Source organism: Dermacentor silvarum, chromosome 1 (assembly GCF_013339745.2).
Source record: "Dermacentor silvarum isolate Dsil-2018 chromosome 1, BIME_Dsil_1.4, whole genome shotgun sequence".
NCBI lineage: Eukaryota > Metazoa > Arthropoda > Arachnida > Ixodida > Ixodidae > Dermacentor > Dermacentor silvarum.
Genome location: NC_051154.1, coordinates 145528078 through 145553231, shown reverse-complemented (window position 1 = coordinate 145553231; position 25154 = coordinate 145528078). Strand labels below are relative to the sequence as shown.

Here is a 25154-nt window from a genome sequence, read left to right as displayed (position 1 = left end):
TCATAGTTGACTTCATGAAAATAATCTATCTAGATCCTATCCTGCCACATTTGCAATCATGCTTTTGTGCAGGCTAACATACTGTAAATAGTGTACAGCCAGCTTAGTGACAGTTTCTTTCATAGTAAACAGTTAGAAAATGCTTTTATTAAAACAAGGCTTTCAAAGTACATATCAAACAAGAGAAAGTCAGTCTCTCCATGTCACCTCCACTTCATCGGTTCGATACCTGAAACACACACGAGAAATGCATTAGGTAACAATCTGGTTAAATTAACATGCCAACGTGTAGCTTTATGCCACTGAGTTTGGGTACACAATTTTTCTGAAGGAACACCAAAGCTGCTACCTTACTTCTGGTACTCTACTCTATTTACTTGCATAATGCTTGCACTTTTTTTTTTTTTTTTTTGTGGAAACTTGATCCGAAGTTGGTGGTGCAATAATTGCATGGGGGAAATTTTCTGAGGGAAGGTTCTAGGTGCTGAACAGAAAACTGGCGAATGAAGTGGCTGTAAATTGATCTCGCACCAGGCACTGTAAGCTCAAACAAAATATTACGACCCAGAACATTTACCTTTGTAATGAGAGCAGAGGGGCTACACTAGCAGGACTTGCAAAGGCCCTTTATTAGCAGACAGTAGCTGAAGCTGGAGTCTCTAAACTAATACAGTATATACCACTTATAACGTAACCGCTTATAATGCAACTCCCGTTAATTATCCCAAAGCACTCCATGTATACACGTATCGCTTATAGTGCAGTTGCGGAAAACAAAATACCGGTTACAGTGCAGCTGCCTGGGAGTACGGAAATCAGCGGAGACGGCGAACGCTCCCCTCAAACGGGTGCCCCAAGGAGTGCTCGAGGAAGAAAGAGAGACGAAGTGGAGGAGAAGGGCACGTGGTGCGAACGAACAGAGTGAGGCTGAAACCAGAATGTTGAGTGCGAGTCGTGAAATATCACGGCGCGCATAGCGAGCGAGGGTCACGAAACTGCCAACGCCAGCCAACGCTCGCTTCACAATAACGGCAGTAAACGAAACTTCAGGGAGCGGGCAGCGCCGATGCAGCAGGGCGAAGGGCGCACACGGAGACCGTGGAATGTGAGGGAGGTGTGCGGCAGGGAAGCGGATTTTGCCTCGGCAACTCCGCCGCTTCGGTGGCTCCCCTCGCCCTCCCTCGTAGCTCCCTCATTTTCGACTGTCACCGTGCGCGCCCGCCGCCGCTCCAGCTGGCCTGGCGCCAGCTCCCCGAAGTTTCGTTTTCTGCCGTTATCGGGAAGCGGGCATTTGCCGGCATGGGCAGTTTCGTTGGCCGGCCTGGGACAGCGCCGCTGCTTCCCTCTGCGCCGTAGCTGCAGCGTGCAAGGTCAACACGTGACTATAAAGTAGAGGAAGCGTAAAGAAGGAAGGGTTCACTGCCATTTTCTACGTGCGGCTGAGACGTTGGCACACACGCATGTTCTGGCGCAACGCAGATTCGGCGACCTTGCCATTTGAGAGGGTGAAATTTCCGTGGCGTTTTTTTTTTTGTCACGCGCGACATTGAGGGGTCTCCTAAGCTTTTACTCTATGGCGGTGCCGGAGCAATGCCGGACGGAGGCGCCGCCGCGTGATTTGGTTCGAATTGACGAGATTCGACTGTAAATTGAATGCAAACGTTCTAGCCGCATTCCTCGACTGTCGCATACACGTGGCGGCTCGGTGCACATGTTTTGTATATGTGCGGGCCTTGAAAATTGTTGCTTTGGTTATAGTGCGGTACCACTTATAGTGCGGATATTCGCGACTCCGGCGACTTAAATTATAAGCGGTCTACACTGTAATGCAATTCTGGGTCGGCGCCACTGACGTTGCTTATCACTTCATTGCTAGCCGTGTCGCCACTATCAACACTGATGTCAGCCTTCAGCTTCCATATCGCCCTATGGCAAAACGACACAAACAATGACAGCATTAGCTGTCCACGTGCAACTCGAAACTACAGAAGTACGAAAACCTCACCACTTGCGGTTTGCACTTGATTGTGGTTGCATGCATTGACAGTGTGCTCTGCTGCTGTGTGCTATCATTATCACCGACCGGAACAAGCAGACAGTCGCTGCAGCAATTTTCGAGTGCTCACTGATTACTCGAGGAAAGAAAAAAATTTTTGATGGCCAATGTGCAGTGTGCGGGAGAATTATGCAAGTAAATAAGGTATATATATATGACAAGTTCAATGGTTCACAAACAATGCCACCAAGGGCGTAACAAAGTTTATTTAAAGCTGTATTGAGAATAAGAGGACCTAATTGGGTTTTGTGATCACCATTGAAGCCTGTTTATGCTCAGTGAAGTGTAGCTGTTGTCTTGCATGACCGCTTGAATATGCCAACCCCGGAAAAAACTTGAACAAGGTTTGATACTGATGTAGCAACATAATTTATTTCAGGTAGGCGTCAAAAGAAGTTCTTTTCAAATAAGAATGGTACAAACAAAATTGCACACACTATGTGCGTGTCATTCTAGTTTTGTATTGTCTGTGTGTATGCTGTTCTTATTCGATTATGAATTGCCAACTTGCCCAAGCTCCCACCTTGGCACACATCATTCCATATTAGAGGTGTGCGAATATACAAAACTTTTGAATAACGAATCGAATAGTGTCATATTCAATTCGGTTTTCGAATTGAATGACTCTTTGTAAATGCAAATATTTCTTCAAATACCTTTACAATATTTTAGAATGTCAACTGTGGCCAAATAAACATAAAATTGGAGCAAAAGTGCGGTACATTCACCCTTGTGGGCATAGTATAGACATAAAACATGAGAACTTGCATAGTGGAGCATACTATGTCACTTATGTAGCCATACTTTACAGGATGTACAGCGATCATTCGCACTCTGAAGAGCCCTGTGCATGCGAAGAAACTGCTTTCTTGTTCCTAATGCTCTATTTCTGCTTATAATAAGCAACACTTCATAACGTGCTATGTAATACAGAAACTTGCTAACCTTAATAATACTGGGATGTGAACGTCGTTTTATATTAATTGTGATAACGGCTATTCATCATTCTAAACTATTCGATATTCAATTTGAATCGAGTAGTGCCAAAAGCGAATCAAACTGCATTTAGCTTTTACGATTGTCCAAGCACTGCAACCAGCAAGTACAGGTCAGAAATAATAATGTATAAGTTACCGTTGTGTGCAGGTCGTTTCTTCAAAGGGGGTTACTTGGCCAGATCGAAACATTTCCCAACCAGCTTGAGCAATCATTGCTCCATTATCGATGCAAAATCTGCACAAAATTGTGTATCTGTTACCAAGATGAACAGGCCAGTTTCACATGAACGAAACACCTCAACAAAAACATTTGTGAACACAACTTCGGACAGTTAGCCGAGCATGTTGTATGAATTCTAATTAGATGGGTAACTGTTATTAGTTTGGTTAGCTTTTATTTTAGTTTGTTTAGTTAAAGAATTAGTTTTATTTTGCTAAGTTAGGTACATACAGTTATATTTGGTTAGTTGTGTCACATATTTAAGTTATTAGTTAAATTAGCTAATTATTTAGTTTGGTTTATTGATTACTAACTTTATTTAGCTTAGTTATTCGGTAATTTGTTAAGTAGTTTTGTTAGTTTGGCAGTCGACCCTTGCGCAAAAGCGGATGTATGCACAGACCACTTGTGGCGACAATCCGGTGGTCCCTCCTACTTGCGCCAGTGCAAAGGTAAAGGGTGTTAGGAATGGCACATGCCGGCATCTTTGTAATACAGTATATTTAGAATAGTTGATTGTTCTGCATAACATTTCTGCATAACTGAACAAGTAACTCAGCGCAATAAAAAGACAGACACAAGAAAGGGAGAAACAAGGACAAGCGCTACTCACACCTGTTTAATGCAAAGGAAGGACTGTACACACATATATATCCTCTTGTCACGCATGCGCAGGCCAGACGATTAGAAAGGCACGTGTAGATTAAAGACGGTTGCGCAAGAAGTCAAATTCGGCGTCAAGTAAAGAGATAGACGGCTCACTTACACACAAATCTCTGTTCTGCTTGATAAAGAAGGCCTCCAGTGCAATGCAAGACCATTTTGGGCAGGAGTGGCAATGCCTCTTCTCGTCTTGCACTGGAGGCCTTCTTTATCAAGCAGAACAGAGATCGGTATGTAAGTGAGCCGTCTATCTCTTTACTTGACGCCGAATTTGACTTCTTGCGCAACCGTCTTTAATCTACACGTGCCTTTCTAATCGTCTGGCATGCGTGACAAGAGGATATATATGTGTGTACAGTCCTTCCTTTGCATTAAACAGTTGTGAGTAGCGCTTGTCCTTGTTTCTCCCTTTCTTGTGTCTGTCTTTTTATTGCGCTGAGTTACTTGTACAGTATATTTAGAAGAACAGCATTCCACTGAAATGCTGACAAGTATGACATTCCTGCAAGCAGACGTGTTTTCACTGCGAAGCGGTTAAGACTAAGTCTTAATCAAATTACTGCGATTGACTTGAGATCCAGCGACTGAACTGCAGGATTTATCCTACCCCTCACAAAAAGCTCAGCACTGAAGAGGCAGTAGCTCTCAGACTTATCCAAACACAGATACAGCAAAACATACCCACAAACATATCGCGGCATCTGCCCCTGGTGTGGCGACACACACCCTACACTCTTTCACATCTCGTGGCGGTGTGGGCGCAAACCTCAACACTTCAAGACGCCTAACACGTCATTTGAGTGGTGGGAGGTACAGCTGACCGGCGATACCCTGGCGGGACAAGAAGCTCTCGTCCAGCAAGTACGTCGAGCAGCCATGGCCAGTGGAGTCCTGGAATGAGGACACCACCCACTCGTCCTCAAGATCAACGACCTCGATGGTCTGAATAAATGTTTTTTCTCTCTCTCTCTCTTGCGCCAACGCCACAGTGCATCTACTGTGGACGCTATATGAAACATTCCCGTTACACGGGAGTTTCACAACCAGAAGAAAAGTATTGAAGGACCCTGGTAAAAGTGACAATTTGGGCACCTCGGAGTATTAACTCCACTTTTTCCAGTGTTTGATTTGGAATTTGGAGTCTGGCATCACTCATAGGGGCGCTAGCCTATGCTGTCAGTGTCTTGCAACGGGGTGGCTGGCCTATGGTACCAGGGCATCACATGAAGGCTAAACGGGCCCACACCACTGCCCATATCTTCATGACAAGAGTGGCTTGTTGGTGAGGAGTCAAGGTTGGGATTTTGAAAGAACAGTAAAAAGTGCAATTTACATTTTTGCAAGAAGTTAAGGAACACGCGCATATTTACATAACTATACTGGGGTTCTCATATTCACACGTTAAATAGAGCAAACCTCTACATTATTGGAGTAAACCTATCTACATCGTTAACGGAGCACCCATCTTCATGATTACTGGAGCACACTTCCAGTAAATGCTAAAATGAAGCACACCTATCTCAAACAAGATGTCCAGTGCAAAAACTATTGACCTTCCCCAGATACCTACACCAGGAAAACCAGCGACGTCCGGTACATCCAACCAGGTTTCCCAAAGCTGTCACCGACTTCTTTGTGGTGAAAGAGCATAGAAACACACATGCCTTCGTTCTTGAGCACGAAGTGGAAAGGGATACAGCGGGAACACAATGCTCATTGCATGTGATAAGAAATAAGAGGTCATCAGTATAAAAGTAGGGAGCAGCACCTCTTCCAGTAAGCACACCTTGGTTCAGTGAATGGGTTGGCGTGTAGCACTTGTCTTTGTGGCAGATGGAGCTGGCTCTCCAGGTAGTCGGCTTGGGACACTTGGAGATTGTGAATGATCTCATTTTAACACGCCCATTGAGGAATTTCTCTTACGAGTCCAAGGAACTGCATTGGTGTCATGATCTCAGGATGAACCCTGTCAATTGGTGCCTGATAAACATGGTTCTTTTGCAGGTCTTGGAAGAGGAATACTACAATGCTGGCACTGGAGTTGCTTGAGAAGACTTAGTCTTAACCGCTTCGCAGTGAAAACACGTCCGCTTGCAGGAATGTCATACTTGTCAGCATTTCAGTACTCACGCTGGCTAGGAGCTTCAGTGGAATGCTGTTCTTAACATACTGTATTACAAAGATGCCGGCATCCGCCCTCCAGATAATGCGCCGTTCCTAACACCAGACCTTTTAACAATTGCGTTTAGTGTCCCCTTGAATAGCATGCTGCAGATGTCAAGCAAAGGCACTGCAAAAGCCTAAGCAATCCAGCAACGAGCACTGCTCACAAGCATACCACATGTGCGCATGCAGAACTAAGTGAAAGTGTCAATCCACAGGATGACAGCAGAGGCATATAGGAGTTATTTACAAATGCTTGCACTTCTCGTCAGGCTGCACTGCATGTGCAGCCTGACGAGAAGTTGGCATACTGTCAGTTGGTTCTGACAGTATGCCATAAAAGTGATGCTGCAGGCAGATTCAACACTACACTGTGTTCACTAAATGTACATTTGACAGCGTCATTTTCCCCCTGCAGAAATGCTCAACTAAAGGGCTGACCTATGACTTGTGACCAAAAAAGAAAGTGGCGACTAAGTTACCAGTAAAGTGAATTGGGTGAACTGATTGTCCTCGCTTTTGCAAAAGTTTGCAAACGCATTGCAGGGTTGTTAGGCCACTGCTGTACCCTGTTTGATGCTGGGCACCCAGCACTGAAAAGCTATAATGACTTTTTTTTTGCTGTCTGCATTCATGACCAAACTAATACATAACATAGTGCTTCACATAATGGAAGAATGCCAAAATGCTGTACAGCGAGTTTTCGTTATGTTTTTATATGTCTCGGCTAAACGGTACGACACATGCATCCTTTCTTTACCGGCATTTGTACAGCTGTATCTAATGGACACTCTCAGGGAATATGACCAGTGAAAGCGGATGCGAGAAAATAAATCTGTGGGAGTGTACTTACTATTGTTGCTTTTTTTCACCATCCATAGTTGTTGAGTGTATTAATATATAAACAGTGGAAACATCACGGCATGAACAGATGTGCACCGCTATGATGTGAGGCATTGTGCATTACATAAAAATGTAGACAGGCACTACTAGAAATGGTTATTGAGAATGTGGACCCTGAACTGCTAGAAGAGGGGGATGTAAGCAACATGCGAAATTTTAAGGCTGGCATTGAATAGTTGCTAGTAATACATTGGTAGAGCCGACAGTTGCAAGGTATACCTCTCATCCGTGGCAAATAATTTGGCATTGCGTTCTTGAGCCATGATACCCATCATTTCCTGTAGTCTCTTATTACCTAGGAGCACAGAAAGAAAGAAAAAAAATGTTGCACAAATGTTAATGCGCATTGGTTTTTTCAATGTGCACATTACACCTTTAGCAGCAACCCTAAAGAAGGCAAAATAGAACCTATGAGCATGACATAGACAGTGAAATTTGGGCTGCATGAATATCCAATATGAATAATAAATTGAAGAGCTGCTACTTGAAACTGACTATTTTTAAAGTTTTAGATACCCGTATTGACATGGCAAAAACTCAAAAAGCAGTAATCTGCACACGATAATTGCAGGCAGAAGACACTGACATTTTCTCCAACTTAGGCCATCATATGTTCACTGCAGGCCAGGTTTTTGTATTAAGCACTGCTGCATCAGTCTTGTCAACCGATGTTTCAAAAAGACCCCACACGGTGGCCGATAAACCCATACACGACTGTATTCCCCTTGACCCTATGATTGACACTGCACATTAACTTCTCAATGAAATACGTCACAACATAATTTATATTAAGAGAAATATCAATAATTAATAGCCTGGAAAAACAAACTACCAAAACCTTAATGAAAGAAGCCATGTAATTAACGAAATTTCTTGCCACCTACGTCACACATACATAACGTGACTTTCAGAGTAGATCAACCAAAAAACTGTATGGGTTAGGCATATCACATCGTTAGTTTCAGCAGCTATGGCTGGCCAGATTTTGTCCATTTTCTGATGATTCCCAGGGTTCACTTCCAGGATTAGGCTAAGGAAAAAATTCTTGCATTTCATTGAAAAATTGTTGTACAGCTCTACCTAGCAACGAAAGTGAAAAAAAAAAACCCCTACAGGTAGGACAATAACTCTACAGTTGGTAACACTGTGCTGCATGTTCAGCATTGTTTGATCTTCAGTTAAAAGTTATCTGCTATAAAAAGTAAAAGTGAAGATGCATAACCTGCTGCAATCAAAACTTCAGGAAATGCAACAAGTCCTGTATGTAGCTTTAAAATAAGTGCAATTTGTGTTTGAGGAATATTGTGCTGACCCCTCGAAAGTGAATAATTCACAGAATCAAATATCTTCAACAGCTTAGTAGCAGCACAAAAATACAGAACTATATTTTAACAGTGAAATAGATGTCGGTGAACATTCTTTCTTTCTCTCTTTGTTCTGCCTTTCGAGAGTTTATTGCAGTGCTGACAAAAGCAGGAAAAGAAAAAGTGTAGATACCTTAAATGTATAGCATATGCAGTGCAACACAAGTGTACTTTGGGGTCCTAGTCATCCACATCTTGATGAAATTGCAGGGCCTTGTTCCATTTTTAATTTAAATGTAGTGACAAATACGGGCGCCAGCAGAAGACGAAGAAGAAGACGCTTCTTGTTGTTAGTGCTCGCACTCGCTCCGCTTGGCCATTGCCCGTTTCTGGCAATTCATAAAAACGCCAAGCGCATCTAACCTTGAACGCGTCCTATCAATTGGTGGAGCATGCTGGTTCCCTTTTCATCCTGGAACTCCGTACCCGGACTCTACCCCCAGCCTCGGCAATGCCTGACGACGCGCCTCAGCAAGGTGCTCCCGCACCACCGGTGGTCGCCTGCTCCGGCGTACCACGACAGCGAGACCCTGTCATTTTCAACGACACCGACGAGCACGACGTCGAGGACTGGCTCACTTCGCATGAGCGGGTAAGCGCCCACAATAAATGGGATGACGGCGACAAGCTCAGCAATGTCAACTTCTACTTGGCGGGCGTAGCTCAGCTGCGGTTCCACAACCATGAAGCTGATATTGCCAACTGGTCCTCTTTTAAAACGAGCTTCGTGGAAGTCTTCGGCCGACCCGCTGTTCGCAAGCTCCGCGCAGAACAGCGCTTACGTGGTCGCGCCCTGCAATCCGGCGAGAACTTAACATCCTACATCGAGGATATTGTGGACCTCTGTCGTTGCATCAACCCTGCTATGTCCGAAGCAGATAAAATCCGACACATTCTGAAGGGGATCGAGGACGACGCCTTCCACATGCTCATTGCCAAAAACCCCCAAACTGTCACGGACGTGGTCCAGTACTGTCAGAGCTACGACGAGTTGCGGAAACAGCGCATTTCTATACGCCTCCCGAGCTCTGACACAGCCAACATATCAGCATTAACTGATGGCTCCGTTTCTACTGACACCACAATACTCATGCGGCAGATACAGCAGTTTGTCCGAGAGGAAGTGGTGCGACAATTGTCCCTTGTTTCCTGCGTCCCGGACTCCGCGCAGGCGCTTGCTCCGACGCTACGACAGGCCATAGAGGAGCAAATTTCTGAGGCTCTACCAACCACCTACCAGCATCTGCCTGTTTCCGCTCCTCTGACCTATGCTGACGTCGCACGCAGCCAGTCACCAACAATGCCACTCAGCTCGGATCCTGTTCGACCAGCAAATACCTTCTACTCTGCGCGTGCGCCTGTCCACACGAACCCACCTCCTTTTCACCGTCCCGCACCGCCGTCCACTAATCCTTGGCGCACCCAGGACAACAGGCCTATTTGCTACTTCTGTTGTCTACCTGGCCATGTCGCACGTTTTTGTCGTCGTCGTGACATCCGCACTAGTGCGGGCGAAGTAAATCAAGGCTACTTTCCTTCTGAGCCACCCCACACGATCTCCTCCTACTCAACGATGAACAGCTGCTCACCGAATCGACGTGACTATGGCCCACGTCAGTCGCCCTCACCACGTCGCCGTTCACTTTCCCCAATGGTCCGTCGCCCCTCACCAGTCCAAGCGGAAAACTAGCCCTCGCAATTCCGGAGGCAAGAACTGCGGTCGTGTTGACAACTTCAAGGCCTCGATTTCTACCTGTGAACGAAATAACCGTGAATATCGAAGGTGTTTCTGTGCAAGCACTTGTCGATACTGGAGCCGCTGTATCTATTCTTGGTGGAGAACTGTGCCGCAAGCTCAAAAAAATTACGATTCCGCTTTCCGACGTCTTCCTGCATACCGCAACCGCGCACCACATTCAACCTTCAGTGGCATGCACAGTTCGCCTTGTCATTCAGGACATTTTGTATGTAGTCGAATTTGTCGTTTTTTCACCGTGTTCACACGACGTTATTTTGGGTTGGGACTTTCTTGCTACTAACCATGCCGTCGTTGACTGTGCGCGTGCCGAACTTGAGTTGTCGCCGACGTGTGACGCCGCATCTGACAAGCCGCCTTCTCCGCAGACACTGATATACCTCCTTTGTCTTGTGCCACTTTCTTGCGACTATGCTCCCTCTTCCACCGCCCTGTTTGCGCCTTCCGAAGCCTTCACCACTTGCAAAGACTTCCTCCTCCCTTTTGCAGTTCTCACAGTCGAAAACTCTTGCAGCGCCATTTATGTCACGAATCAGTCCTCTTCCCCAGCCACCTTATTCCGTGGTGAATGTATAGGTCGGCTTGATGATGTTGATTCCGCCTACCAACTCAACTGCTTGACGACACGATAAGTCTTCTCGTCGACAGCATTACTCCTGTTACCACCGCCGATTCGTCCTCCTTAGAAGCCTTCCTTTCGTCAATTGATTCCGAACTCCCACCTGCCCAGCATACCCAACTCTTGGAACTGCTCGACCGCTTTCGGATGTCGTTCGATCATAAGCAATCTTCCTTGGGCCGCACATCCGCCATCGTTCACCACATTGACACCGGCACCCATGCACCCCTACGCCAGCGTCCATACCAAGTTTCTCACGCTGAACGCCGTGTCATTGACGAACAGGTCAACGACATGCTTCATCATGGCGTAATACAACCCTCGCAGAGCCCTTGGGCCTCCCCAGTTGTGCCGGTGAAGAAAAAGGACGGTAGCATCCGATTTTGCGCTGATTATAGGCGCCTTAACAAGATTACACGAAAAGATGTTTATCCGCTGCCCCGAATCTACGACGCTCTCGACTGTTTGCAAGGAGCAGAGTTTTTTTCCTCTTTGGACCTTCGATCTGGGTACTGGCAGGTCCCTATGAATGATACTGACCGTCCGAAGACTGCGTTTGTAACCCCAGACGGGTTATATGAGTTTAACGTGATGCCATTCGGCCTTTGTAATGCGCCTGCCACCTTCAAACGCCTCATGGACAACATTCTTAGAGGCCTCAAATGACACGTGTCTGTACTACCTGGACGACGTCGTAGTCTTTTCGAAGGACTTTGACTCCCATCTGAAACACCTCGCAAGCGTCCCAACTTGCATTTCAGATGCTGGACTGCAACTTAACCTGAAGAAGTGCCACTTTGCCGCCCGCCGGCTTACCATCTTAGGCCATGTTGTCAGCAAGGACGGTGTCCTTCCCGACCCTGCAAAGCTTTGCGCCGTCGCCGAGTACCCCAGGCCGTCTACGCTGAAGTAACTCCGTAGCCTTATAGGCCTGTGTTCGTACTTTCGAAGATTCGTGCGTAATTTTGCGTCCATAATCGCCCCCTTAACACAGCTGCTTGCCAACAGCCAAGGCATCTCGGCATGGTCTACAGCTTGCGAAGACACGTTTGCCACCTTACGCCATCTTTTGATATCCCCACCTACTCTACGCCACTTTGACCCAGACGCTCCAACAGAAATCCACACGGACGCTAGTGGAGTCGGCCTCGGCGCTATTCTAGCCCAGTGTAAGTTGGGCTTCGAAGAGTACGTCGTCTCTTACGCCAGCCGCACTCTCACCAAAGCGGAAACGAACTATTCGGTCACGGAAAAAGAATGTCTTGCAATCGTTTTTGCAATCACCAAATTTCGACCTTACGTATATGGCCGTCCATTTGACGTCTTGACTGATCACCACGCCCTGTGCTGGCTGTCATCATTAAAAGACCCATCTAGTCGCCTAGCTCGTTGGGCACTTCGTCTACAGGACTATGACATCCGTGTTGTCTACCGGTCAGGCCGTAAGCATTCGGATGCCGACACTCTTTCGCACTCACCACTGCCTGATGAGTATGGTGCTGCGTGTATCTCAAGCTACGATTCTTCTTCTCTTACATTCGCCGACATGCCATCTGAGCAATGCCAAGATCCTTGGATAGCCTCTCTGCTAGAGTATTTATCTCAGCCGTCACCCTGCACCACCGACCGCTCGCTTCGGCGCACTGCTCACCACTTTGCCATCCACGAAGGGCTCCTGTACCGCCGCAACTACCTCTGTGATGGCCGTAAATGGTTGCTAGTGATTCCTCGCCATCTGTGACTCTTTTCATGCGGATCCGCAATGCACCCATGCCGGTGTACTCAAGACGTATGCACGCCTACGGCTTCGATACTACTGGTGCGGAATGTACCGCTTCGTTCGGCAGTACGTCCACTCGTGCTCCAAGTGTCAACGCCGCAAGAGCCCACCTAACCAGATAACAGGGCCGCTTCAACCATTGCCTTGTCCCTCCCGGCCTTTCAACCGTATCGGCATCGACTTGTACGGTCCTCTACCGTACACACCAGATGGCAACCGCTGGGTTATCGTCGCCGTGGACCACCTCACGCGCTACGCCGAAACTTCAGCGCTTCCGGCGGCCACAGCACGTGAAGTCAGCTTGTTCATCCTTCGCAACCTTGTTCTTGGACATGGTGCGCCTCGCGAGCTACTGAGTGACCGTGGTCGTTCATTCCTCTCCGAGGCTGTAGAAGCCCTGCTCCGCGAATGCAACGTTGTCCATAGAACTACGAGCGCCTATCATCCGCAAACTAATGGTATGACTGAACGCTTCAATCGTACTCTCGGCGACATGCTCGCTATGTACGTTTCCGCTGACCACACTAACTGGGACCGCATCCTTCCCTTTGTTACGTATGCCTACAATAGCGCCACTCAGTCTACTACGGGATTCTCTCCTTTCTTTCTTCTTTATGGTCGCGAACCTTCCTTGTTTATGGACACGATTCTTTTGTATCGCCCCGATGCTTCAGAATCTACGACTCTATCCGAAGCTGCCACCTATGCCGAAGAATGTCGTCAGATCGCACGCTCACTTACCGCGCAAAACCAGGCAAGCCAGAAACATAGTTGAGATGCAGGCTTGTCTTTTCCATCATATTCACCTGGAACGCTGGTATGGCTCCGCATTCCCTCGTTTACTCCCGGCCTTTCCACAAAGTTCACCTCAAAGTATGACGGCCCTTACCGGGTTCTACGACAGACGTCCTCGGTCAACTACGCCATTGAGCCTGTTCAGCCATCTACGGACCAACGGCGTCGCGGACGCGAAACTGTTCATGTCGACCGACTGAAGCCGCACTACGACCCACCAGTGCTGCTTGTTCCATAGGTCGCCAGGATGGCTCCTTTTTCGCCGGGGAGTGATTGTAGTGACAAATACGGGTGCCAGCAGAAGACGAAGAAGAAGACGCTTCTTGTTGTTAGTGCTCGCACTCGCTGGCATTCATAAAAACGCCAAGCGCATCTAACCTTGAACGCGTCCTATCATAAACAATACTCATACACATCCTTACTTTGCATCAAATGCACTGACACTGCTACTTTATCTGTCTTTACATATGGACACTACACATTCTACACACTTAGGTTCCTGTAATTGTGCTTAAAAAAATTATGGGGTTTTACGTGCCAAAACCAGTTCTGATTATGAGGCACGCCGTAGTGGGGGACTCCGGAAATTTGGACCACCTGGGGTTCTTTAACGTGCACCTAAATCTAAGTACACGGGTGTTTTCGCATTTCGCATTGTGCTTAGCACATAATCTTGAGTGGCTAGTGTTTTTTTAATGCACTTTTATCGGAAACCTAAAAAAAATGGACCACTGTACATGGTGTAAGAAGTGCTCTGCATTAACTTGCTCTGGTTTTCAAAATGTGCCAGAATCTCGGCACAGTGTTGAACCAGCATGGTAAACATGCCAACCAGTCATTAAACATGTAATTTTGCGTTGTAGATTTTGGTGCATTTAACACCTTGTGCTAGTCTTTTAGGCAGCTAGCATTAACAAGTGATAGGTAGGAGTGCTCCTTAGTGACTCACGGGCGTTTAACTGTCTTCCTAAGCCCATATGCCTCGCTACACTGCAAAATATGTCAATGTTCGAGCATTTATATTACATTTCACTTATTGATGACTGTACATTCTCAGCCTAAGGTTATGTCCAACATCTGTAAGGTTACTGATGCCAGCACTCTAGCTAGCAGGTTTAAATATGACATTTCTGTAGAAAAACATTCCACTGAAGTATTCAGCTGCTGTTTTGTTTAGACTGAGCCCCAAAATTTTATAATTTAAGATATTCTCCAAAGTGAGTACTGCTCTATGGATGCAGCCAGCTCACTACTTAAGAACCATCTGAAAAATGTTCAATTTGCATTTGATTTGGTGGCATTATTATTTGACTTGGTTACAAAAGTCACTATCAACACTCCTCTACATGAAACTATGACGACGCTCAGTGAGGTGGTTACCAATTTAAGATGTGCTTGTACCAGTGACAGTTACTGCATAGACTTATGTGACAGCTGCACTTTCTTTTCCAGGATCTTGTGCTGATAGCCAGGACCCAGACACCACATGAATAAAGGTGCCTTTTTAACCCTCATTTCTTCATAAATGTGAATATGTTTGTGTCCACAAAATAAAACTATATACCGTAAGACCCGCACAGTCTGAAATGGATTGTACCAGTACGTACCAATGTAGGAACACAAGCATTATAAAGGCTCACTTGAGTTCTAGTGAGGAATGAAATAAGTTTTCTTAAATGAAATAAGTTTTCTTAAAGTTCTATTGAAAGTGCACTAAAGCTCCCTATTTTTGTTACAATGTGAAGAAAATGCATGTATTTATCTAGAACTTTATCTGATCTATCCTGCACTGTCACTTTCATAGAGAGCAAGATGCCTTCATACCAGTGAAGGGCTGCTAATATGGATGCGTTGCCATGCAGCTGATCACCTTTAAATTGCCAGTGAGTGTAAACCTATTGCTATGACTCAAAGCAGCTGACGTATGTTTGTTGCTTCTTTCACAGGAAGATGGCACTTTTAACCTCCTAAAGTTAGGAGTACGGCTTATAATCAGGCAAATTCTGAGGATATTTCTTGGAATTTTTCAACAAAAGGTGAGCACATTTGTATATATGGCATTTTAATGCTTAACACATGCAGAGATCGGGACGCTACGCTCCATTTCACTGTAACTTGGCAATCTGTAGAAGCTATGCATTTGGCAGGTATAATAATTGTACTAGTAGACCAGTATTCCTATTCATAAACATTAAAGGCAGATGGTGCCTCGGATTAGTGCAATTAAAAATTATGTTAAACCAAGTTGGTCAGGTAAGTGTGTATAAACTGCAAAAATATTTTTTTTTCACAACTTATTTTGACCAAACTAAATCTGAGTTAGCTGCATCCAATCGTGAAGGTTGAGCTTTCTCTTGCCTGGCGTAACAATGTTGCACAGCTATTCTTGTTTGTCAAGTTTCCTAACAAGATGGGAGTAATGTCAATAAGCTATTTATAACTTAATGCGGAAGCTATTAATGGCATTACACATTATAATTTCTCCATATTTGTTGCTTTCAATTTCCAGTGCTAGTTCTCGATTCTTCATAAAACTGTTCTAAGCAAAGAGACCAGGGGGGTATTCTGTAAGAGCCTACCAAGTGGACTGGCCACTTCGGCCGCCGCTTATTGGCTGGGGCTGTACGACCTAGGAGAATGGCTGGGTGTGCCTGTCTTCTTCTCGCTTGTATAGCTCCAGCCAATTAGCACTTCAGCAGCGGCCGAAACAGATATTCGACTAGGTGGACTCTTACAGAATATCCCCCCAGCCTTTTGGGAATTGCAAAGTACTTTCAACTGGTGGTTGCTAAAGGAGGCACATACACGATTGTACCCTCCTTATGCAGCGTGCTAAGCTTTTTTTTAATGTATATCACATTTACAAAGCCCACTAGAATTAAAGCGAAAGGCAAATACAGGCCCAGAAGGATTACACTGAAACTTCAATCCAATGGCAGAGTAGCATTGTTATGAAACCAAGTACATAATACTGGATTGAGCTAAAGGCCTTGCTATAACTTTTAATCCTCGTCACAGCTCAATATGCATAGGTGATAGAAGATCAAGCACATTATACACTGATAATAAATAAGGTAGTAACCAAGTAACTCTTGTAAGTGATCCTGCATTACTAAAGCATATCAGATCTTTATATATATATATATATATATATATATATATATATATATATGAGTGATATGCATATTTCCGCAGCATTCATTCTAAATTATGTTGCCATTACCCAACCTTGTCATACAATTTTTCATTTATATTATATTTTATTTTTCATACACTCATAGACTTTGTATAAAAACGCCTGCCTGCAAACACAAAGGATACCATGTGTGCAAAGAATGCAATGGACCACAGTTTGTTCAACTCAGAGGTTAGTGGAGGTCACAGTGCAGGCGTCCTACGGCCAGGTGAGGGTGTATTGACCGTCTTTGTGGTCGAATACTCTCCTGGCAGCACGACCCCTTGCATGCTTTTTGTTAATATGTTTTCATAATGCCACTGTATGTAGTACACGCAACTTTGTACCCCTTTATAGCACCACTGTATATGCCTGTCGTTTTTGTTGACTTTGACATGAGTCATTGTACGTGTTGACATTTATGACGCCACTAAATCTGCACACGCTTGTGGTCATAGGCTACTTATGTTTTACAAATTTATGTTCACGTCTTTGTTGTACTCACGGTATTTTTTTCCACTCTGTGTATGCGCAAGTTTCTATTCACGTTTTTGTTGTATTCCTTTTTTATTATTTTTTCTATACACTTTTTTTCACTCTAACGGAGAAAATGTATAAATTGAGCTCTGTGTGCTTGCAATCGCACTCTTGATGAAGGCCGGACCCCGGCCAAAACGTCAGTAAAGTCCTGTTATATGTTTTTCCTACGTGTTTCTATTTTTTTTTAACTATTTCTGTGCCGGCTCCTGTGATTCTTTGCTTCACTGATATATATATATATATATATATATATATATAGGAAAATCAGAAGCACAACTTCGCGGTTATCTTAGGTTTATTATTTTCCCAACAGTTTCGGTCGGTGGACCGACCTTTTTCATGGGATACTTGAAAAAGGTCGATCCACCGACCGAAACTGTTGGGAAAATAATAAACCTAAGATAACCGCGAAGTTGTGCTTCTGATTTTCCTAAATACGCTTGGCCCATTGAAAAATCCAGTTACTATATATATATATATATATTAAAAAAGGTATGAAAGTAACAGCACTTATGAGTGACAGAGAGAGAGAGAGGTGTTCACAGCCTCTTACGTACAGCCAACTCCACCAACAATGAGTACTTCATCAGAACCAGTGTGAGCCATGGCCCTTTCTAGAAAAAAAAAGGAAAAATCATCTATGCAAGAATGTGCATTCACAGGCAAACAAAAAAGTATGCTTCACAATAATGTTGGCTTTGCTGATCACATTTACCTGTAGTTTCAACAAGCATTGCAAAGACGGTCTCTTGTAAAGAAAAACACAGGTCTTCTGCTGTGCACTGGCCCTCACTTAAGAGAGACTCCGCTTTCTCCTGAAATGCAGTATTCACTGTTTGGATTTTCTCATGGCCTACAAACTTGACATTGGGAAACTGTGTAAACTGCAGGATGGTAAAAAAGAAAGAAAGCATGGCTGGCAAACCTCAATGAAGGAGAGCAATCCTGAAAATGAGACGTCCATGCCTTTGACAACATACGGGAGTGGAACCAGTTTGGTGCCCCTGCGGCAAGCCAAAAACAAATGTTCTTATTCCTAGACCAAAGACAGCCATGCATCTTGTGCCTCACTTTTTTGCCATTTGCTCTATGTTGTAGCCAGGACTTGGATCATTCGAGAGCTGCAAAAATGGTTTAAAATATTGAGGACAGCTTATAGATGCAGAAGAAAACTTACTGCAGCCAGCAATCAAGTATAACATGCTGCTTGCAGTAGCAATTTCTATGTCTTTTCTCCACAAAGTCAGCTGACAGAAATAAACAAGGTAAAAGCGAATTTTTATGCATGTTTGATGCCTACAAGTGGCAAAATACCCAACAAGTTACCCAACTGCAGAGTGCTAGCAAGAACTGACCGATGATACCTAAAGCACATGGCAATCTTTGAAAAGATTCACCTTATATGAATGTGTAATGTACTGGGCCTCATCCTACACCACTAGAAGAAATTTTAATAATTTTTTACTAAGATCAATAACAAATACTTGTTACATGGCAGACACAGAACTTGCTGCATTGCTGAATGTACCTATGAAGAGGCAGTAGATCGTGCAACAAGCAAGCTAAATGATGACTACTGCAGTATGCTTCTCCCCCTCCCCCCCTCACTACACAATAAAATATTTAAGTTTCGTGTACTCCATCTGCCTCTTCTGCTACTGTTGTCATAAAATGATTATAAAGCAGACTTCTGCTAACTTGACCTTAGTGGGACAAGCAAAATTGGTTAGAATTAACGTTGGTGCTCAGAAAGCCTAGGCACAATTTGTTGTAACATTTTAATAGAGCCAAAACCCAAGGAAGGCTGAATTAACTACTGTCAAAATAATAAAATTCAGCAGCAGCTGGCACACGATTAATCCTGTATTCTGTTGCTCATATTGATGTGTTGCTTGCACGAAATGAAGTGACTTTGGAGTGGGATCACTTTGGCTCTTCCTACGCAATACATAGGAAACCAAGACTGAAACAAATCTTACAGGTTGAGACTGAGATGCGAGCATACAGTCAGTCATAGTATAAGCTAGAGCACTGCACGGGCCCGGGCCGGCCCGAAAGCCCGGGCTGGGCCGTCCGAAGCGTTTGTCGGCGGGCTCAGGCCGGGCTCGGGCTTGAGGCCGCGGGCCCGGGCTCGGGCTTGAAGCCACGGGCCAGGGCCACACTCGGGCCCGCTCATTGAAGGGCCCAAGTAGGCCTTCGAGCACACGCAACCGTTATGCATTGCATGGTTCAATGCATTCTGTGCCAAGCTGAAGTGACACGTGCAAGATGACTGTCATCATCATCATCAGCCTATATTTATGTCCACTGCAGGACGAAGGCCTCTCCCTGCGATCTCCAATTAAGCCTGTCTTGCGCTAGATGATTCCAATTTGCGCCTGCGAATTTTCTAACTTCATCACCCCACCTAGTTTTCTGCCGTCCTGGACTGCATGCGCTTCCCTTCTCTTGGTATCCATTCTGTAGCTCTAATGGTCTATCGGTTATCCATCCTACGCATTACATGGCCTGCCCAGCTCCATTTTTTCTGCTTAATGTCAACTAGAATATTGGTTATCCCCGTTTGTTCTCAGATCCACACCACTCTCTTGACTGTATATCTTATCAGATGACTATATCTTATCAAAGAAAATAGTAAAACAGATGAAGTTGTCATTTTTAACAGCGGAGCTGTTTCAGCTGGGCCTAATGTGTCCGCTGAATCCAAAAATGTGGGCCGATCCTGGCAGCAGTGCAGAAAAGGTCCAAGCGCAATGGCACATACACCTGTGAACTAGCGAAGCTGAGCCTGGATAATTCTAGCTAAGAATGGTGGGGACTAATTTCCTATAGATAGGCAATTGATAGCCAATTAATAGCTAGTCGATAATCGATCAATAATCAATAAATTCCCGAAAATGCTGGGGATGACTTGGTAGTGCTTAGCCTAGCCAAAAAGCCAGGACTAGCTAGGTGCCCATCATCTCCGCTGTCTCTTTAGCATCGCGCTGCCAGTGCAAGCTACGCTAATTTTTTTTCTTTTCCGCAAAAAAGAACATTGTTTCCGCGTAAGGAAAAATAAATTGTACAAAGAACCACTCCTCAAACAATTTCCATGTTACTGCTTTTGCGATCGCACTATTACCAGTCTCGATACTATGGCATTATTTTAGCGCTAAGGCCAGCTACTTTTGTGCTTCAGTGCATAAAACAGCGTTTTCCTCAAAAGGTTAACTGGAACGCCCATGCATTTCATCGGACACTTTGAATATTAATATCTCGAAACTGGTTCAGTCCTGAGAATTCGTTCCAAGTGGATACGCCTTGCGAACCCGGCGGCTAGAATTCGTAGGTTGAAAGATGTGCCGTAAAATAATTAATTAAAAAGGTAATTTGCGTAATTATGTTAGATATTCAATTAGGCGTTCTGACCATCCATTAGGCCATCCATGTCAGAATTAGTTTGGAACTACATAAAACAATTAGCCTCCTTACAGCGTCGTCTCATTAATGCGAACACAAGAAATCCTGAGATATGCTCAATGCCATACTTCAGAACTCTCTATAAGCATCAGTCGTTAATACATTACCTACCATTCACTTTGAACAGATACAAAAATGGCGGTAATTTCAGTAAGAGAGAACTCAGCTGACACTTTGGTCGCTTGTAATGTATCTGATATGATTATTATTCAGCCTTTGTGTATGGTTCTGAGTAGATAATGTAAATCCTGTTTCGTTTTCTGAGCAAATGTTGATCTTGTAAAATTCAGTCTCATGCTATGTTGTATAGCTGGTGTTGCGTTGTTTTGTACAGCTAGTATTGTTATTGTAGTGTTGTTTAAAATGCATTCTGTTAAAACTTTTTCCAATTCTGTTAACTCGCCGTGACGCAAATATTATTTGTCTTTCCGTTCATAGCTATTTCGTCTATGAGCAATTCCAGCGATAGCTGGAAATGTGTGAATTATTGTGCATGTGTGCACACTGTTTGCTGTACTATTGCCTTGCCTGGTCTTTTGGGTCACGTCAAGCTACATATGTAGCTTTTAGTCCAAAATTACCGTCCAGCATGTAAACTGGACAATAAATTGATTTGATTTGATTTATTTTGTCGGACACTTTGAAAATTATTATCTCGAAACTGGTTTAGTCCTGAGAATTCGTTCCAAGGGGATACACCTTGCGAACTCGGCGGCTATAATTCGTAGATTGAAAGATGTGCCATAAAATCATTAATTAAAACGATAATTAGCATAATTATGTTAATTCTTCAATTAGGCATTTTGATTTCTCGTGGAAGTAATGGCCGCCTCATCGAGTAGTTTAGATCAAGGATTATAACTGCGCTATCTGCCACAGGCAATCTTTAAAAATTTGTTTCAGCTAAAATGAAACACCCTGTATATTTGCATGCTAAATGACATCATAGAACCATATCGTACAAATCAAGGTAAGTGCATGCGCACCACCAGAAAAAATAGTAGCACAAGCAATGGGCCGGATTACTGATGTTCCCGTGGGAGAAACAAAAATTTCGGCCTTTTATTGCTTATATACTGCAGCTGATTAAACCTCGAGAAGGTGAGGCTGACAGATACGGTACAATCTGCAAGTAAAAAAAATAATTTTTTTCTTACAGGCCGGGCCTGGTCATACACACGCGGCTCTAGCTAAGCTTAGTAATGAACGCCCGGGCCCGGGCCGGGCCCGGGCTGGTCTCGGTCATGTACACCCGGGCACGGGCCGGGCTCGGGGCGAAAAATCAGGCCCGTGCAGTGCTCTAGTATAAGCATCACTCGAAATAAGCAACAGATCAGCCCTATTCATGTTTCAATGCCATGTCCCGTCAAACACGAGATGACATAAAATGTTCCATAATGTATGCATGGAAAGCTAGTATCACTGCGCTGACTTACTTTCAGGACTCTTGCAAACCTGTCCAGGCAATTTCCAACAGCAATGTCAATTGTCTCTCCAAAAATCCTATAGCACTTCTCACTGTATGCTATTACCTAAAAAAGAAAAAGACCCCCGAAACTTCTGAGATATGACACTACCAGTATGCTGTCAACAGAACCTTTTCATAACACAGCATACTGTTAACAGGCATTAAATGAGAGACCAAACCACTTTTGAAACCAAGAATTTAGAAAGTGCATAATTGGTCATGCTCAAAGCACATGGGTGCTTAAAGCACTCTAAATACTGCAAAACATGTACTGACAATCACAATGGTGAACTCTCCAGACAGACTTTTAATGGGATCGGTGGCATAACCGTGGAAAGATTTTGTAAAAGTTACCATTCAATGACTGACAGCCATCATAAAATCCTTGCTTTCACATTCAGGAAACCCATCTGACTTTAAGTGATAAAACTATAAAAATTGTGTACTTTGTCTACTTGCTTGTTGTGCAACTTCTTGGTTTCCATAAATGTGGCTGTTATTCCTCACTACCTTGCATACCTCACTTAGCGTCATCAAATTATTTATCCACAAAAAGAAAAAAAGCTAAAAGCAAGAAGATTGCTCAGTAAATAAAATCAGGAAGATAGCATTACATGCACTGAAGGAATTGACAGACAATGCCTTAAAGGGTACTTCCAAGGATCAAAATTATGACACTAGTGCAATCACACAGAGAGGGTCTGTATTAAAGGTGTACTGACGTGATACCTTCAACAAATTTTTTGCATAAAATGAAAGCCTGAGACCTCTAAGCCCCAGAAAAAATATTCACAAGCCTCAGAGTGCCCTAAATAATTTCATATAATAGCTTTTCCACAGCCAGTTCCAGTTTCATTTCCCAGGAGGTTACTTTTTAATAAATGCACGGAGTTCGATAGTCATAATTATGCTTTTTAATTCTGCACCACATCTTTTGAACTTCAGTCTTGTGTCTTACGTCAACTTTCCTTTCATGGTGTAAACATTATTGATTTGGAGGAATACTTGCAGCTGCAATTTGCAAGCTGTTGTAAGTAAGCCTGTGCTACAATGAATTCACAACAACTGAATATACGAAGACTCCGTATGCGGAAACAGTGTTTACTTAAAGAAATTACCGCTATGCTAATCCTGGCCTAGGAAATAAAATAAGAATTGGTGCTATAACTTAAATAAAGATAAAGACACCAAGAAAAAACTTGTGCTTGCTTGATAAAGCACAGTAAAATTTACTTGTTGCTTATGCCAATAGGTAAAGGATGAAGCTGTCTTACTAGTAGAAAAAGCAAATAAAGTGGTCAACTTTGACTTGATGAAGTGAAAGCTTGGGTGAGTTGGTGATTCAATATCGATATGTCTGCACAGCGCAAAAGAAGAGAACAGAAGAATGAACACAACACAGGCGCTGACGTGTAGTGTTCTTTCTTCTGTCCTCGTCTTTTGATATTGACATGTGCAGACATGTCAATATCAACTTTAACTATGGAAAAAAAAATAATAATTGAATAATTTAAGAAAAATAATTTATTCCTCTAACATGGCTAATTTCTGCAGTTCTAGACGTGTCGACAAACAAAATCACAATCACCAGCATAATTCGTTTTGTGGAAGTTGCAGAGCAGTCAAGAAAAGATGAGACAGGATGAGATAATCCCATCTTATTGTCTCCATCTGGCCTTTTGCATTGTTTCCTAAACAATGTACATCAACTAGCACATTTCTGCACATACTAAAAAAACTGTTGAGGACATTCACCTGAGTGTTGCCACCGCTCACGTATAGTACAGTTGGGTTAAAAGCTCCAGTAATTAGGCGCCCCATTTCGATGTCTTGAAGGGAGTGCATCAAGGAAGCAAAATGTGTAAAACTGGGTGAGTTGATTGATGTTCGTTATAACGGCAGCGCAAATGAGACGGCGACATACAGAATAGAAGCATGCAGGACAAGTGCTTGTCCTGTGTGCTTCTCTTCGGTGTGTCACGATCCCATTTGCATTGCCGTTATAATAAACAAGGAAGCAAATGGCGGGGCTAAAAAAAAAAAGACTGTATGCAAAGGAGGTGGTAATTAGTTGACAGGCTTTACCCTTCCAAGAAACACACTGCTGTGCAATGAAACACTGATCAGCACCTCCTGAACAACGCAGCAAGGATACGACCAATGCAGTGGTTGACACCTATAATTGGCTTGTTCCATAGCTGTGCAACTGTTCTTGCAACGACGGCAACAGATACCAGAGGAGCTCCCATACCGGGTCCTTAAAGAAAAATTGAAATAAAAAAGACAAGTATTTGTAGGAGACCGACGAAAGCTTTTCGCTCTTTTTTGCCACTGAGGGAGATGACTAAAATGCATGTGTAGCAGTTACTTGCCTTTAGTGTAGCATACAACGTCGATTTCATTTGGCGTGACGTTTGCTTCTTGGAGTGCTTTCTCAAGAACGTCCAAAACGTGTGCTCGGTGGTGCAGAGCTGTGTCTCTCGGCTGAAACCCTAGGACAGCGGAAAAGTTACTGAACGGAAAGAATCCGAGCTGCGAGTGATCCAATGGTGTTCGGGATAAGCAAGCTCTTCACATTCATGAACTTAAGGATTCACCCGAGTAATGTCATTCGCGCCTCACTAATAGAGCACGCCACATTATCGAATGTATTGAACATGGCAATAACTGGCACAAATGACACGCCGTTTCACTAGAAAAAAAGTTATTTAGAAATAATCAGCAACATACCTTCGCCTGGTGGAGTAATGTAAGTTACTCGGGGATTTGACAGAACCTCGCCATCGCGTATTATACCCACTCCCAACTTGTTCGCGCTCCCTTCGAAGCCGATCGCTACAGTCATGCTGACTTCTATAACGATTAACACTCAGTCAACTTTGCATGTTTCGCACCGCTTCGCACAGTAGCCCGGCGCCGCCACGCTTAAAAATACTGTCTTCCCGCTTGCTTGGCTAGTGTTGACTGGCTTGACCACCGTGGACTTGACATTTTTACTGAGGCACATCGTGGGCACATATATTATAAAATTTTATTTTTAAAAATTAAATAGAAGCGCTAATAGTTTGTGGTCTATAGCAGGTAGCTTATAAATTATTGTGGTGTGATGTCACCGATTTGTTTGCCCGCTTGGTCCGCTTCAAGAGAACCGGTGACGTCATGGCCACTTGGGTCGCTTGGCCACCATGTGCA

The 25154-nt window shown here is 44.1% G+C and overlaps 1 protein-coding gene across 1 annotated transcript; it reads right to left on the bottom strand.

Moving 5' to 3' along the window:
- Positions 1–127: 127 nt before the first annotated feature.
- LOC119436203 (probable tRNA N6-adenosine threonylcarbamoyltransferase) lies at positions 128–24924 on the bottom strand. The gene is made up of 12 exons (XM_037702987.2): positions 24693–24924; positions 24335–24454; positions 24118–24219; positions 23718–23791; positions 21931–22026; positions 18104–18153; positions 17958–18036; positions 17748–17847; positions 17590–17646; positions 7223–7298; positions 3191–3289; positions 128–229 (listed from the first exon to the last, which is right to left on the bottom strand). Exons 1-12 carry the CDS (start codon positions 24805–24807, stop codon positions 190–192), a joined length of 1008 nt encoding a protein of 335 aa, XP_037558915.1. The 5' UTR covers positions 24808–24924; the 3' UTR covers positions 128–189.
- Positions 24925–25154: the final 230 nt, after the last annotated feature.